The following is a 16556-nucleotide window of genomic DNA, read 5'->3' on the forward strand; positions in this document are numbered from 1 at the left end:
TTTTTTTTTTTTATTAAATTTATTTATTTTTTTGAATTGATTATGCTGTTACAGTTGTTCTATTCCCCCCTCCATTCCCCTCCACCCTGCCCCCCCAACCCCACCATTACCCCCCTTTAGTTTATGTCCATGTGTCTCAAGTCCTTTAGGTTCTATATTTCCCAAACTATTCTCGCCCCCCCATCTATTTTCTATCTACTGTCTATGCTACCTGTTTTCTGTACCTTCTCCCCCCATCTCCTCCTCCCATTCCCCCTGTTGCTAACCCTCCTTGAGATCTTCATTTCTATGTTTCCACTCCTGCTCTAGCTGTCCTTTTAGTTTGCTTTCGTTTTAGGTGTGGTTGTTAATAACTGTGAGTTTGTTGTCCTTTCACTGTTCATGTTTCTTATCTTCTTTTTCTTAGATAAGTCCCTTTAACATTTCATATAATAAGGGCTTGGTGATGATGAACTCCTTGAATTTGGTCTTATCTGAGAAGCACCTTATCTGTCCTTCCATTCTAAATGAGAGTTTTGCTGGGTAGAGCAATCTTGGTTGTAGGTCTTTAGATTTCATGACTTGGAATATTTCTTTCCAGCCCCTTCTTGCCTGTAAGGTCTCTTTTGAGAAATCTGCTGACAGCCTGATGGGGACTCCTTTGTAGGTGATTGTCCCCTTAGCTCTTGCTGCTTCCAGGATTCTTTCCTTAATTTTAATTTTGGCTAATGTAATTATAATATGCCTTGGTGTGTTTCTTCTTGAGTCCAACTTTTTTGGTACTCTCTGGGCTTCTTGGATTTCTTGGAAGTCTATTTCCTTTGCCAGATTGGGGAAATTTTCTTTTATTATTTGTTCAAATAGTTTTTCCACTGGTGGTTGTGTCTTTCCCCCTTCTGGTACCCCTATAATTCGGATATTGGAGCGTTTAAAGATGTCCTGGAGGTTCCTAAGACTCTCCTCATTTCTTTGAATTCTTGCTCCTTGACTCTTTTCTGTTTGTCCATTATTTGCTTTCTTCTGGTCCACTGCATTGATTTGAGTCCCAGTTTCCTTTTCATCTCTATGGGATTCCTGTGGAATTCCATTCATTTCCTTAATTTAGCCTCCATATGTTTCTCTAATTTGTGGCTGTAATCCACCAAATCTGTGAGGAAGGTGATGACCAGTGTTTTAAACTGTGCGTCTGAGAGTTTTGCTATTTCTTCATCATTTAGATTTATCTCTGGGGCTTTGAGTTCTGCCTGCGACATTTTTGGTCTGTTCTGGCCCTTTAAGTGGGACAAGCGGCGCCTTGGAGTCCCAGGTCGCTGGGTTGTGACGCTGTATGTGGGGGTGTGGTCAGAGCGGGAAATGGCGCGCCGCTGCCGCCGGGCCGGTCCAACCGCTCACTCCCTCACTCGCGCGCAACCAGGCAACCACAGTCAACTCGTTGCCACCGCCTCCCCACTGTGTCGCTCCCCCGGTGGGCTGCTCGGCGGCTCACCAGGTCCAATCCTGGGTTTGGAACCCGCGCGACTGGATTCGCACGCCCGGTCCCGAGCCCTCCTTTGTAAGTCCTCACCCGACGCCGGTTTCGCCCCTTACCGGTCAGGCTGAAGAATTTGTTGTTAGCGGACTTCCGAAAAGTTCAGTTTTCCGTGTTCTGGTTGTGTTTTGTGATGCTAATATTTAGTTGTCCCTAAACTTGGTTGTGTGAGGAGGCAGGCACATCCAGCTAAACCTCCATCTTGGCGGAAGTCCGGATGAGGAACATTTATAACCTGATTTCTGCCTTGAGCTTGACACCAGAGCAGGATTCAAAAGATTTAGAGTGTTGGTGGTGCAGCCACAGATGGAGTAAGTGGAGGACCCTGGGAATGGTCCCCTGTAATGTCTTCTCCTGTTTCTTGATTTTCAGATCCAGTGCTATCCACTCAGTTATTCATAGCTGTCCTCCTAGGCATCAAGGTGCTGCTGGAGATTGGTGTCCTCTCCATCTGTGCCCACATAAACTGGAGAGCCTGACCGTAAGTTGTTGGGGATGGAGGGCTGGCCAAGGTCAGTCCCAGAAGGGCCAAGGTCAACAAGAGGAGCCAGCCTGCAGATTACACATGGTCAGGGGCAACATGGAGTAAGGAGAACATGACATACCTCCATCAATACCCTCAGGAATTTCAGAGTTCCCTCTCAGAGGGTCCCACATCCTGGGGAGTGTGAGGGGTCCTTTAGGAAGTTGGCTGACTTAAGGGTTTTTAAGGATTTCCACACATTCCTGGGGCTTTTGTAGAAGAAGTGGGCAGAGGGAGCTGAATGAGAAGCTGCTGAGTGGGTGGTTCCCTTGGAGACCGCCTCTAGATTATTTGATCACTAGGGCTGCTTCGGCCCAAAGAACCCACATTTCAGAATACTGTTGAGAAGTCTTGGATCAGCTGCTCTGAGGCCTGTTCCAGCTCTGACACTGTGGGTGACAGAGCAGAAGGGACGGGAAAGATGATCAGGACCTGGGAGGAAGGCTGACGGGGCACAGTCCTGCCTCTGGGACTTCCTGTCCTCTCACGACAGACATCCCAGGAGAAGGACAGCCCAGGACACAGGGACATGCAGGGAACATTTCTTGAGTGATGAGCAGATAATTAAATGTAAATATATTTGCCACAGTGCTTTTTTATTTCTCTCCTGCTATGTGACACCATCATACTCTGCGGTCCCCCTCCTTCCATGAGGGGCCAGCCTAAGAGAAAAGGTTGACCTTAAGCTTCTACAGACTCTGCTCCAAATGCCTCCCCCATCCCAGACTTGGGCTCCTGCTGCTCCTTCCCACAGTCCGTGCTTCCCCCAGAGCTGCGTCTTCACACGTGGTCCTCTCAGAAGCACACTCTGACTCCCACAGTGTCCACTCCCCTGTTGCCGCATGTGCATGACTTACACGTGGTTGGAGGAAAATATGGGAAGCTGGGAATTGAGAACATGGAAGGGACAGGGACATTAATGCAATCAGACCTTTACCCATGGCCACCGACCTAGAAGCTGGGGGAAGGAAAACCAACATTGTGACCAAGTTGTACAATTTGACACAGTGAACTGTGATGGTCTCATTACTATTGGCATTGGTTCAATAATGGATATATATATATTTTAAGTTTATTTTATTAATTATGCTATTACATTTGTCCCAATTTTTCTTCTACCCTTTATCCCCCTCCTCCCTGCAGTACGTGCCCCTCCCCTCCAGCATCCCCTCCGCTTAGTTCATGTCCATGTGTCATACATATAAGTACTTTGGCTTCTCCATTTCTCACACTATTCTTAACTTCCCCGTCTATTTTCTACCTACCATTTATGCTTCTTATTCCCTGTACCTTCTCCCCTATTCTCCCCTTCTCCCTCCCTACTGACAACCCTCTGTACAATCTCCATTTCTGTGATTCTATTCCTATTCTAGTTGTTTGCTTAGTTTTTTCTTTGTTTTTCAGGTTCAGTTGTTGATAGTTGTGGATATATCTTTTAAAAACTCTTTTTGTTTGTGCTTTAAAGACACTATGAAACTGTGGAACTGTAACTTTAAGTTAGTTGAGAATTCCAACCCTTAGTTGAGAATTCCTGAGCCTGGCTGCCTGAAGGTGTTCTCAGTCTTTTCTGGGAAAACTTTCTGCACTCAAAGGCTGGCACCTGGATCCAAGAATCTCTTTAAAGGCAGCAAGAACAACATTTGCTTCCAAGTTGGGGACACGCTTGCTAGCATGAGGGCAAACTTAAGGAAACTTTAAAGTAATGGAAACCTGGCTCTAACACTAGAACCAGATCTAATAGTTTTGGTTTCGTTTTTGATTTTTCCTTTCAGGAGATAACAGCAGGCCCCCTCACAGAGCCTCAGGATGCACCAGCCCGAACCAAGTCCGGCTGGTCTCAGAAACACTGGCAGGTGCAGAAAGCCAGCAAATGAACTCCAACTAACACTGAAGAGAGGCCAAAACCCAAATTCCCCCCAAGCTGAAAACTCTGTGTACAGACCTGATCCTCCCAGACAGCACCCAAAGCGAGGAAGGTCCAGCAGTTTAGTCGGCCAGGCCCCCAGATCTCACCCACTCAGACCCTGCCCACTAGGAATTCCTTATACATTCTCTCATCTTCCCCATGCCTTACCTTAGATAACTTTGTTCCAAGATGTCCAATCAGTACTCTTGGTTAAAATGAATAAATATGCATGCTTTTTACCACTATAATTTAAATTCGCTCTAAATCTTTATTCCTAGGTGTGGGAGGGGACTGACCCGAGCCCTGTCTCTGGTCTCCTGGTTCCTGCTTTGGAAAATGGACGAATAAAACTTTTCTCTATGAGACCCTATTGCCTCAAACTTTGGTTTCTCTGTGAGCATCAGGAATCAGACTGGCTGACTTTGTGGGCTACATAATAAATTGGGAAAAATAAGTTTTTTGCCTTTTATAACAAACCCCAATGGTTCGAGATTATCACTTAGAAAGCACATTGATTCAGAGACTCATTGATTCAGAGACTCATTGTTACTAAGAGAGCAATTCTCTGTGAAAGACATCCAAAAATTATTTGAGACTCCCACGCACAGACACCAAAAAAAAAAAAACCCTCCTCACATCTAAACAAATAGAAGAGAATGAGACATAACCTCACCATAAACCCCACCCTCAGCACAGGGACCTACGAATGGAAGAGACTCACAATTCACAGCTTCTCCTTGAGGAGCAGGACTTGGACCCAATGCCTAGCAATCCCAGTGTTAAACTTCCCCCTGAGATTGAGTTCCCAAGAAAGGAGCTCTGAGAGCCAATCAGCGTGAGGCCTCCAGACCCAAGCACTCCAGGAAACAAGAAGCAGTTCTCAGTGACCTGTGAGGGCCCACTGTAGCTACCTGCCAGGGCTGGCTCAGCACGGAGGCAGCAGAGAGAAATGCCCATCTGCCAGTCTTTCCTTCACAGAGGCCTGTTTGGTTTTCATAAAAGCTGTGTCTGAGGGCCAGGCTCCCAATTTAACCCACATCGAAGGCCAACAGTCCTCTCCAGACAGCAGGGAGCTGAGCAGTATCATCTTCACATTCCCTCTGCTGCACGCCTGGTCCTGGTGTCCCCCTGAAGGAGCCTGTGCACATACATGTCTGGTCCTTTGGCTCTTGTGGCTGCTCAGGGGATGCAGCCACTGATGGCCTGGCTCTGGTGGCCGTGGGGCTTGTGTTAGTGGGTCCCATAGGCTGGTATAAGACAAAAAAGAACAGTCCTCAACTGGCTACACTCCAAAGGCTTCGCTCTGAGACAGCAGTCAGAAGCACCAGTCCCCCAGTCTTTACATGACAAGGGTCTGCATGCATACTTGAACAGCTGCTGCCTGCTGATCTAGATTCCAATCAGCCTGCAACTGGGCGCTGACCAAGACCTTCTTCTTGGGATACTGAAATGTCAGCTCAGCTAATAGTCTGAAGTCTCTTCCCTTTCAAAGGTGATTTTACTTTTGGGAAAAGCTGGAAGTCGCAGGGCACCAAATCTGGGCTGGTAGGGCTGAGTCACCTGGTTGATTTGATGTTTCGCCAAAACTGAGCAGGCATCTTGTCATGATGAAGCTGCCAATCACCAGTTGCCCGTAGCTGTGGCCTTCTAAATCATCCAAATACTTTCCGTGGAGAAATGTTCAAGCTTAACGCAAAATTTGATGCAGATTCATTGATCTATTTGCTCATTTTGAGTACAATGGCCACACAGTACACATGCTCACTCAATGGCATCTACCGCCCTCACTGACTAGTACAGTGAAGTTATCATTGTTCACACATGCACATTCCAGTCCACTCTCCTTGGCTGCCAGGTAACATCAACGTCACAAAAACCATTCTCATTCTATTAACAATGGATGGACTTTTTCCAGACAAACCTTGTATGAGTGAAATCATGTGGCACTTGCCTATCACTGGCTGGCTTATTTCACTTAGCATAATGTTTACACATCCATCCAAGCTGTCACAAAGGGTGAAATTTTCTTCTTTTTTATGTCCAAGTAGTAGTTCATTGTGTAAATGTGTAAAAAAGCAGACTCTAAATGGACATAAGAGTGTGGGAAGCTCACTGTGGGGGGCTGTCAGGATCCACATACCTGGGGGAGTGAAGGAGCAGGAGAGGGACCTGCTGAACTGCAATACAGGCTCCAGGCTTGGCTGCTCCACAGAGACCTGCGGGGAATGGTCTTTGAAAATTTCATAAATGTAGGGGAGGAGCCTGAGCCTTCATACTCCTAGTTTAGCCAGTTCTCTGACCTGCCCTCTAGGAGCTGGTGTAACCTTGGCAATGAAGCTCCTTTCACCTGAGGGAAAGTCCCAGGGAGCTCTCAGCTGGTAACTGCCATTCACCACCACAGCGGAAAAACACTGAGGCTTCCAATCCTGTATTAAAGATTATGTTCATCAGAAGAAATTGTTTTAATACCTTTATTTTTATTTAAACCAAAACTGCTCATTGTAAATCTACAAAGAATCTACAAATGTGCTTTCCCAGATCCAGCTTTCTGTGTGCAATAGAAAGATACCAGCTGACATCATGACTGAATGATGTCTGAAGCCCCTCGCACGTATTCAACCCCCTTTCCTTGAGTCACAGGGCTTTTCCAGCCAGCAGGTCTCAGGCTACTATGAGTTCTCCTTCAGCTCTTGAGAATATTGCGTCACCCAGCCCTGTCCATGGTGCCAAGCAGAGCAGCATTGCAGCTCTACCACTGAAATTTGTCCTCACTCCTCCCAGATGCCCTACTGACATTCATCCAGTAACTCTGAGAGCTGGGTCTTATCCTCATTTGAAAGGCAAGGTCAGAGGGTCATCATATGGGACAACAGTGATGCATTTTTCTAAGCTTGAATCCCATTAATGTGTGACTCTCCCCACATGCTTGAAGCTGTTCCCCGGAGGGGAACAATCTGATGAACACAGATTCTGGCACTGAAAACTTTGAAAAAAAATGTTAGCTATAAAAATGTGTTGATCGCATACTTCACTATGAATAGATGAGCTCTGTTAGAACAAAGTTTCCTGTCCATCTTTCAGCATCTCAGAGAATGGATAGCAGGCACTTGAGAGCAACATCTTCAAGGCTCACAGCTTACTAATTAACAAGTCATATGAAGGAAAGAAAGAAAGTGGCTCGATATCTGACTATGTCACTAAAACTAGGTTCTGTTAGGAACAGACACATCCTTACCACGTACACACTGGAAGAGCCTAATGTTATTTACTATGTAGCAGTGGGTGTCCCCACATGTGATAAAGAGGAGGAAGAAGGCACTGGCTCATCACCTACACTGGCCACAAGGTATTTAAAAGAGAAAACGATCTGGAATTTTATTTAAAAAATATAATGACTTCCAGGGTTATTTTTTTTTTACATTTAAGATACCTCACATATAGAAAAGAATGATGAGATATCATCAATGCTAATTTCAGAAGTTAATGGCTACAAAAAAGCAGAGATGTAATAGACAAAGATGTATTTCAATATGCTTTTGAAAACACAGAATAGATGTAAGAGGTAGAAAGAAAAAAGTAAATCTATTTCAGAGTAATAAAAGACCAATACTTTTAGTCTCTTTTGAAAAAGCGTCATGGAGTGACAGATTTGGTCTTTTCACGTCCCGGTTCACCTCTCTCATCCCATCCCTGGAAAGGAGAGGAGACCCATGACTGACTGAGGCAAATCTCTCCTGTCTGGCTGAGTAAGGGTTGCAAAAGGAAGCCATCTGGTGATGTAAATAATTATTAGATGCATGAGCCTTATAAACTGGAGTCTTTCAACTCTCATTCTCATCTATATAATTGAAATAATTAGGCGAATTTTAAATTAAATAGTTATAAAGCCACACGTCAACAGATCAGAACTTAATCATGCACATGCCATCAAATCTCCACTGCTCCAGATCTCGGCTCCCTTCCTCCTCCACTAGGAGGTGTTTCCCTCTGTCAGTCTGTTTAGGTGTCTCTTTCCTCCGTTTCTCCCACTGTTGTCCTTACCTGGGCTCCCCTCTCTGCCCCTCCTGATCTTTCTCCCCTTTTCTCTATTCCATTCCTCGAAACTCCTAAAACCTGTCTCATCTTCAGCAGCACTCTCTCCCTAATCTTTCTGATTTTTCTCCATCTCCATATATGTCTGCCTCTTTCTGCCCCACACTTGTGTCCCCTCTGCTTCCAGCTACCTTGTCTTCCCAGTTACACGCTCCTCTGTCTGACTCACGGGCGCCCCCACCTGGCTAAACTCTCAGTGCTGTTCCTTCCTTGGTTCTGCCATCCCTAACGCCTTACCTTTCCTGTCACTGCGCCGGGCTCCTCCGTCCCTTTTTCTCCAAACTCTCTTCGTCTGAAGGGCCTTGCCCTTTGTGGCCCTAACTTCTTTTTGCTCAGCAAGAGCCCCTCTCCCTTTCTGAGGCCCTTCGTCTCACTCAGCTTCTCCCACTCCTCCATGTTTCTCTATTTTCTTTCCCAAGTTACTCTTCCAGTTACTGTCGCTTTACAAGGCCATCTCCCATCTTCAGTTTTGCCGTCCCTTTAAGGACCCCTCACTCACCTTTGTGCCCTCTCACTGCTCTACTTCTTTCTTCTTATCTCTTTCTCGTGACCCCCTTCTCTCCAGCGCTGGGCCTCTTTCCTTGCCTCCCCCTTCGCAGGCACCGCTTCCACAAAGGCACTCACCGCCTGGGGCAGGTGACCGCTTCTTCAGACTCCCCGTATCCATCAATCCTAAACCCCGCCTCACTGACAAGTGTGCTCTTCCTTGGCAGGCGGACTCTCACTTATTAAACTGGAGATGGGGGCGTCTCCGGAGAAGTTGGGGGAGAGGTCTGCAGAACCCCAGGCCAGGGAGGAATCGGGGCCTCGCCACGCGGAAAACTGCAGGGCCGAGGTGGCAGGGGGCGTGGGGTGTGAATCAATCCCCCAAGACTTGAAGGGCTGGGGAGGGATCGTTGGCCAGGGAAGGGTTTAGGCAGGAAAACTGCGCGGCGGGCCGGTCCCAAGGTCCGAAGGCGGAGAGACCACAGGCAAGGCCGACTCGGAGAGAGTTTAACCAGAAACTAACGCGGACTCGACCCGGCAGCGAAGTCCTCGGAATCGGGACTTCTCGCCAGGACGCGAGACTTACCCCTGTTGGAGGCGCAGGTTTGGGGATTTCAAGGTCTCTCGCGACCCCAGGCTTCACAGGAGCAGGACTGTGGACACAGATGCTCAGGTTTAAACGACAAAGACCAAAACTCGCGGACGCCAGAGTGACCTCCACTCCGCGCCCGCTTCAGGGGCTGAAAGAGACTGCGCGTGCGCGCTGTGTCTCCCGAGTCCCGGGGGCTCGGGCGCCCCCTGCAACCCGAGGATGGGGGACCTGACCGGGAACCAGGGGGGCTGCGGAGACCACGGTAGGACCGCGCGGGGCCACGCTGGAGGGCGAGAGCAAGGGGGTGGGCTAGGCTGCTCCTGGGTCGGTGGGCTGAATGAAGAACTGCTCACCGAAGTGGCCAGGCCGCCGGAAAAGTGGTGCTGGCTGTGGAAGGGTGTGGCGGGGCCCGCAGGAAAACGTGGTGTGACCGGCTCAGCAGAGTGTTTACCGCGGAAGGGTGGAATGGGGTGGGGCAGGTGGGGGTTCTCCAGAGGACGCCAGTGTCAGCGCCACGTTAGAAAACTCTGGGCCCCCAACTCCAATTCTCTCGTCTGTTTGTACTGCCTGAGTCCTAAATCTGTTCAACTTCTTCCTTTTAAATTTTAAAAATATATTTATTGTATATTTCCATTACTATTTACTCCCCTTATACCCCCTCCACCCACAATCATCACACAGATGTCCCTGTCACTGAGTTCTTTTTCTTATTTGCCAGATCCTTCCAACCGCTAACCTCACCTCCCCCTCAGCTGTCATCTGCCTCTATTTGCCTCTTAGCTCAGTTTGTTCATTATATTCCACAAATGAGTGAAATCGTATGATATTTGTCTTTCTCTGAGTGGCTTGTTTCACTTAGCATAATGTTCTCCAGGTCCATCGATACTGTTTGCAAAGGATACATATTTCATCTTTTTTACTGCCAAGTAGAATTCCACATGTAAATGTCCCATAATGTTTTTATCCACTCATCTACCAATGGATGTTTCCATTGGTACCGTGGGCTGTTTCCATATCTTGGTGATTGCAAATAACACTGCAATGAACATAGGAGTGCTTATGTTCTTTCGAATTAGTGTTTTGAGTTTCTTTGCATATACCCCCAGAAATGGAATCACTGCATGAAAAGGCAGATCCATTTTCAATTTTTTGAGGTATGTCCCTACTACTTTTCACAGTGGCCGCACCAGTCTGCATTCCCACCAACAGTGCAAGAGGGTTCCCCTTTCTCCACATCCTCACCAGCACTCGTTGATTTATCGATGATGGCCATTCTGACTGCTGTGAACTGATATCTCATTGCGGTTTTAATGTGCATTTCTCTGATGATTAGTGATGTTGAGCCATCTATATGTCCTCTTCAGAGAAGTGTCTGTTCAGGTCCTTTGCCCATTTTTTAATTGGATTGTTTGGTTTTTTGATGTTGCGTTTTTCCTTTTGTGCCCTGTGAGACAGGGCTACTCCCTGCCCATTTTAAGTTGATGTTTCAAATAGTTTTATGTAAAATTTAGAGTTCCTTGGCCACTTACGTTGAGAGCTAAAATGTCTTTGTTTTAAGAGGCAGAAAATGGTTTCACTGAAAACTGCTTTTGGGAAGTGGTGGACATGCCTGCGTCTTGGCTAACAAGCCAACTGAACTCCAGCTCCAGAGTCTGGAAACCTGGACGTCCATAGAGAATTACAGTGGAGATCTCTTGTAATTAGAATTTAATTTAAGCAATTAAGTCAAGCAATGAGTGCAGTTGTATGTGCGAGGAATGAAAACTTGAATGTGAAATTCAAAACTCTACCTGTGTGAAATACACTGTTACATACCCACACCTATCAGAACATCATTTTCCTTCTTGGTCCCCATTCACCTGGTGCTCAGTCCTCAGCTCAGCTGCAGAGACTTTTATAAGGACAAGACCTAAAGGGATGAAGCACGTGATTGTTTACGTCACCATCCATTTAAAATAAATACATCAATGATTTTTATGAAATAGATACAAATTGTATTATTCACTATATATTTGACATGAGTGGATTGATGAACTGAAATATTTTCAAGATAAACTTTTGAAACAGCATAATTTATCATTAACTTCTGTATGTTAGCATAGCAAAATTTCATATTCACTTTATATTTGCACACAAGTAACTAGAGAGAGTACTTTTACCTTTTTTTGTTGTTGTTTAACTCTTTTCTCTGTTTTCTACTTACTGAGATTCTGCCAGGTATGAATAATAAGCCATGTAAAATATACATATCCTTGAGAACACAATGTCAAACTCATTTTCACCAGTGGCCACATCGACAAGTATTTGAAGTCATGAAAGGCAAGGACCTACATCCAAGATTACACTATCCTGCAAAGCTATCCTTTAGAATGGAAGGGCAGATGAAGTGCTTTCTCAGATAAGGTCAAGTTAAAGGAGTTCATCATCACTAAGCCTTTATTATATGAAATGTTAAAGGGACTTATCTAAGAAAAAGAAGATAAAAATATGAAGAGTAAAATGACAGCAAACTCATAATTATTAACAATCACACCTAAAACAAAAACAAACTAAGCAAACAACTAGAACAGGGACAGAACTACAGAAATGGAGATCACATGAAGGGTTATCAGTGGGGGAGTGGGAGGAGGAGAGAGAGGGAAAAGGTACAGAGAATAAGTAGCATAGATGGTAGGTAGAAGATAGACAGGGGGAGGGTAAGAATAGTATGGGAAATGTAGAAGCCAAGCAACTTATATGTACAGCTCATGGACAGGAACTAAAGGGGGGCCATGCAGGTGGGAGGGGGTGTGCAGGGTGATGGGAAATAAAGGGGGGGGAATGGGACAACTGTAATAGCATAATCAATAAAATATATTTAAAAATAAAAATAAATATGCACAAAAAAATCTCCAGCACGAAACCTTACAAACCACTTTTTATACATTTGATCAGTCATAGCACCTTCTCTATACACTGTGCAAATCTTTTTTGCATTTCAGTGCATTTTTACCTTTCTTAAAATAATAAAGCATAATATGCCAAAAATGTTGCATATTTTCTTCCATCTTCAATATTTAAATGGCTAGACAAAAATTCACCAATTTTGATGAGTTTTTTTTAATGCATGATGGTGACAGATGACTACAATCTAAGGAAATTGTTTCAAATGAAGTTAAAGACAGCTAAGCACTACTACAGCCACCTTACATTTAAAAAATGGGCATTTCGGCCAAACCAATATTTAGAAGAAAACATAGGTATGTAAGTTCTGTCCAGAAAAAGCCCAGCCATTGTTAATATAGTGAGAATGGTTTGCATGGCATTGATGTAACCTGGCAGCCAAAGAGAATGGACTGGAATGTGCACCTGTAAATAATGATGACTTCACTGTACTAGTCACTGGGGGCAGTAGACACCATTGAGTGAGCACGTGTACTGTCAGCACATTCAAAATGACTGAGCAAGGAGAGCAATGAATCTGTATCAAATTTTGTGTTAACCTTGAACATTCCTCCACAGAAACTATTTTAATGATTTCAACGGCCACAGCCATGGGCAACTGGTGATTGGCAGCTTCATCATGACAACATGCCGGCTTGTGCATCACATCTTGGGCAGAGTTTTTTGGTGAAACATCAACTCACCCAGGTGACTCAGTCTCACTACAGCCCCGATTTGGTGCCCTGTGACTTCTTGCTTTTCCCATCACCTTTGAAAGGGGAGAGATTTCTGAATGTCAATAAGATTCAGGAGAATATGACAGAGCAGCTAGTGGCAATTTGGAGAACTGTGTGAGGTGCTTACATTGAAGGAAGCTGAGGTGTCATTGTCCTATGTACAATGTTTCTTGTATCTTGTATTTTCTTCGATAAGTTCTCTATTTTTAATATTGCATGTCTGCATATTTTCTGGACAGGCCTCATAAATCATCCAGACATTGGGTCAGGCAATGCATTCTTACATATTACATAAAAGCTCAAAGAACCCTTCACAAATTAAAGTTTTATTAAAATTTAAAACTTGGGTATCAAAAGAGACTGTCAAGAAAGTGGAAAGATAATCTACAGCATAGGGGAAACTTTTTGCAAATCATGTACTTGATAATAGAATATTTGTCCTAAACAAAGAATACTTAAAACAATCCAAAAAAAGACAAATAACCTAATTTAAATACCTATATAGCAAATGAATAGGTATTTCTCAAAACAAGATATACTAATGGACCAAAAAAATGAGAAAATGCTTACAATCATTTGTCATTAGAGAATGCAAACCAAAACCACGAGATGTCACTTCACATTTACATGAAATGTCCCGAATAGGGACACACGTGGAGACAGAAACTACATCAGTAATTTCCATAGGATGCGTGTGGGGTGTACTAGAGGTTACGGGATTTTGTTCCAGGGTGATGATAATGTTCTGGAGTTAGTGGTGATGATTTTATAAAATTTTGAATATAAAAATACCCACTAAGTTATATATCATAAAGGGCTCAGTTTTATGGTACGTAATTATGTATAAATAAGAAGAAAAATCCAGTTCTTTCTTTAAACTAAAGACATAGAGGAATCTCTTTCTTTACATTCATGGGGTATCGACTTTGTACCTGCCATTATTCCACAAACACTGTTAATGAAGTGACTGTCCTTTCCCCATTGCACACTCTTGGGTCCTTGCCATCTACAGCTCTGTTCATCTGGGTTTTTGCAGGGCAGCTGCAGACAGCAGAATTTGAAACTTTTCTTGGTTTGTTTCTGCTCTGCATTTGTTTTGCTTTCTTACAGACTAAAGAATAAATATGTAGTTTCAGAACTAGTAAATACCAAATGTTATAATAATAATCATAGATATTATTTATTAAGCACCTTCCATAGGCCGGGCTCTGTATTTTACATACATCCTCACTCCTCTTACCAGGGAGGTGTTTTGATCCACTTTGTGCAGAAACAGACACTGTGGCTCAAGGATAAAGAACAGAGATGATAAAATTAACCTGAGTGCACTGTGATGAGCTCTACCCTTTGCTCCCCGTGTGCCCTTGGGCAGCCGGGTTCCCCTCTCAGCCTCCTGCCATAAGCAAGTCCACCAGGGCCTGCCTGCAGGGCCGTGGGAGGGTGAGCAGCTGAATGTAGGGCACAGCCCAGTATCAGGACACCAAGAGATTCTCAACGTATGGTAACTGATCCCAGCACCTCATCCCTCCAATTATATCCAGGCTTCCAGGGTTTGTATGACTTGATTTATTCAAGTGACACCCTCTTAACTGTATCCTCAAAATGTTTGATGAGTCTTAGGAAGCAAGTTAGATATTTGCAAATGCACACACTGGTGAATATTTGCTGTCTGCCCACTGTTAGAGAAGGTGTTAGGTAACCATTAACAATTTTGATACACCCTACAGAATCTTTCCTGTTCACTCACTGAGAGATTCACTTACTTTTGATTCGCTGGTGAGTGGGTGCTTTCAGGACACAGGAGGAGCCCTGCCTTCCTCATCAGCCTGTGTCTGGGTCTCTTCTCATTGAATAACGATTAGAAAACTTAACAACCTTTGGCATTCTCAGCCCTAAGTGACCTTTGTGTTCAAACCAAAACTGACCCGAGCGAAAAACTCAGATTCAGAAAAACATCCCATCTCTGCCTATTCTCTCAAATCAGGATTGGCACAGGTCAGATAGGCCCTGCTGCCAGATGTGTAGGGTGGATGACAACTATCTAGTAAATCAAAAATACCTGAAGGGAAAGCTCTGCATGGAAATTAAGTCTGGGTTCAAGATGGATCTATGTTTATTTTTGTAAAGCCTCTTTCATTTTGCTAAAAAAAAAATGCTTCCATCGCCTGGTTTAACCCTCATCTGCTGCCCTAGGTAAGAAAACGCCTGCTGTCCCACCTCACAGAGTAGAACAGAAAAGTGCCCTGGCCTCACCTCTCCTCGGCTGCCAGCCTGGTTCCACTGTCATGGGGGTCCCGCTACCCACTGCTCCCCCGGTGTGTACTTCTGTAACGTTTTCTCTGAAGTTTGGAAGATGACAGAAGGTCTAGCTGGAAGACGCCAGCTAGAATCAGTTAATAAAAAGAGTAAGATCGCTCAGTAGTTTTGTTCCTGTGTCCAGATGGATGAGAAATTGCCTGGGGAGGAAAGAAGGTGGACTTTGAACTTGGGCCTGGAATTGTTCTCAGCCCTGCCCCATCACTCAGAGTCCACTTCTGGGGACCTGAGTGTCTTCATCTATAATTTGATGATAATGACATGCCCTCTCAGCATTATGAGAAGCATAAAAAACAATATATTAAAAGGTTTTTAACAGTCACGTGCTTATCATTACAGTTGGTACTCACAGCCATTTTTACTGTTCATTGTGCTCCTTTTACAGCAAACCCTCTCCCCCGTGGCATCGGCCCACCAGGGAGGGCCACACCTGGGCCAGACCTGGAGGTGCTAGATAGTGGCAAAGGTGAGTGTGGGTTTGAAAGAGAGTTCAGAACTCAGAAGGATGTGTTGGGGTGCGGCAGGTAGGGGCTTCATTTTTGATCTGTGCCACCAACCCAGGCCAATCAGAGTGCCTGTCACTTAGCATGTGCTCAATAAATATTCGTGGAATGAATACAGAAATAAATGAAGGATTTTTTCATGAATGAATGAATGATTTCCCTACAGTTCTTCTCTGCCCTGTGATACACTGCCTCTTGCACTCTCCAAGGGGCTCGGGTGGGGAGAAGAAGCTGCACAAACCTACAGATGATCTGAGACCACTGCCCCTCACTCTGCCATACCCACCTCCATTGCAAACATGCTCCCCCACACACCCTCCAGATGATCCTTCTCCCTGATAATGAAGCTGAGACAAGGATGGACTTTGGTCATGGGGACTCGGGAGTGTCGACCTAGATGCTCTGAGCACCCAACTGGCTCTGCCTCCACCCAAAGGAGAGCCAACCCAATGAGAACAGGTTTTTATTCCCCCGGATCATAAACAACCCTAACTCTTCACAGCAGATTTTTTTCCAGAGCTTTTACAAGTATGGTTTCATTCAAACATGTAACTATTTGAAATCACTAGGTTGAATAAACATTTTTGTGTTCTGAAATATGTAATGAATAATGTAAAAATTATCCAGGACTCACCATTCTATCTTTCCAAAATAGGAACACTTTGCCTGTATTCTCCATTCCTTTTGAAAAAAATACTGTTGGAAATTTGGTGCTATCATTCCCGGCAAGATTTTATACTTTTACAACATATGCTCAAATCCTTAAGCAATACCTAATATTACTTTGCAGGTTTTAAGTTTTATTTAAGTGCTATTATACAGTGCTAACATTCTGGAACTTTTTATGCTTAATACTCTTTTGTGTATTCTAACAATGTTGATATATGTAGCTCCATGTTATTAATTTTGCTCTGTAGTTTTCTGCTGTAAGACGTGCTACAATTAGTATTAATCCTGCACCTAACATTGTAC

At 44.5% G+C, this 16556-nt stretch overlaps 1 protein-coding gene across 1 annotated transcript in view; it reads left to right on the top strand.

Moving 5' to 3' along the window:
- The window catches only part of LOC119047692 (tyrosine-protein phosphatase non-receptor type substrate 1-like), a 29735-nt gene extending 25452 nt beyond the window's left edge, over positions 1-4283 (top strand). Inside the window, 2 exon segments of the mRNA XM_053671180.1 lie at positions 1880-1988; positions 3803-4283. Coding sequence (XP_053527155.1) covers positions 1880-1986 — 107 coding nt within the window. The 3' untranslated portion in view covers positions 1987-1988; positions 3803-4283.
- Positions 4284-16556: the final 12273 nt, after the last annotated feature.

Source organism: Artibeus jamaicensis, unplaced genomic scaffold (assembly GCF_021234435.1).
Source record: "Artibeus jamaicensis isolate MK-2021 breed Jamaican fruit bat unplaced genomic scaffold, CSHL_Jam_final contig_685, whole genome shotgun sequence".
NCBI lineage: Eukaryota > Metazoa > Chordata > Mammalia > Chiroptera > Phyllostomidae > Artibeus > Artibeus jamaicensis.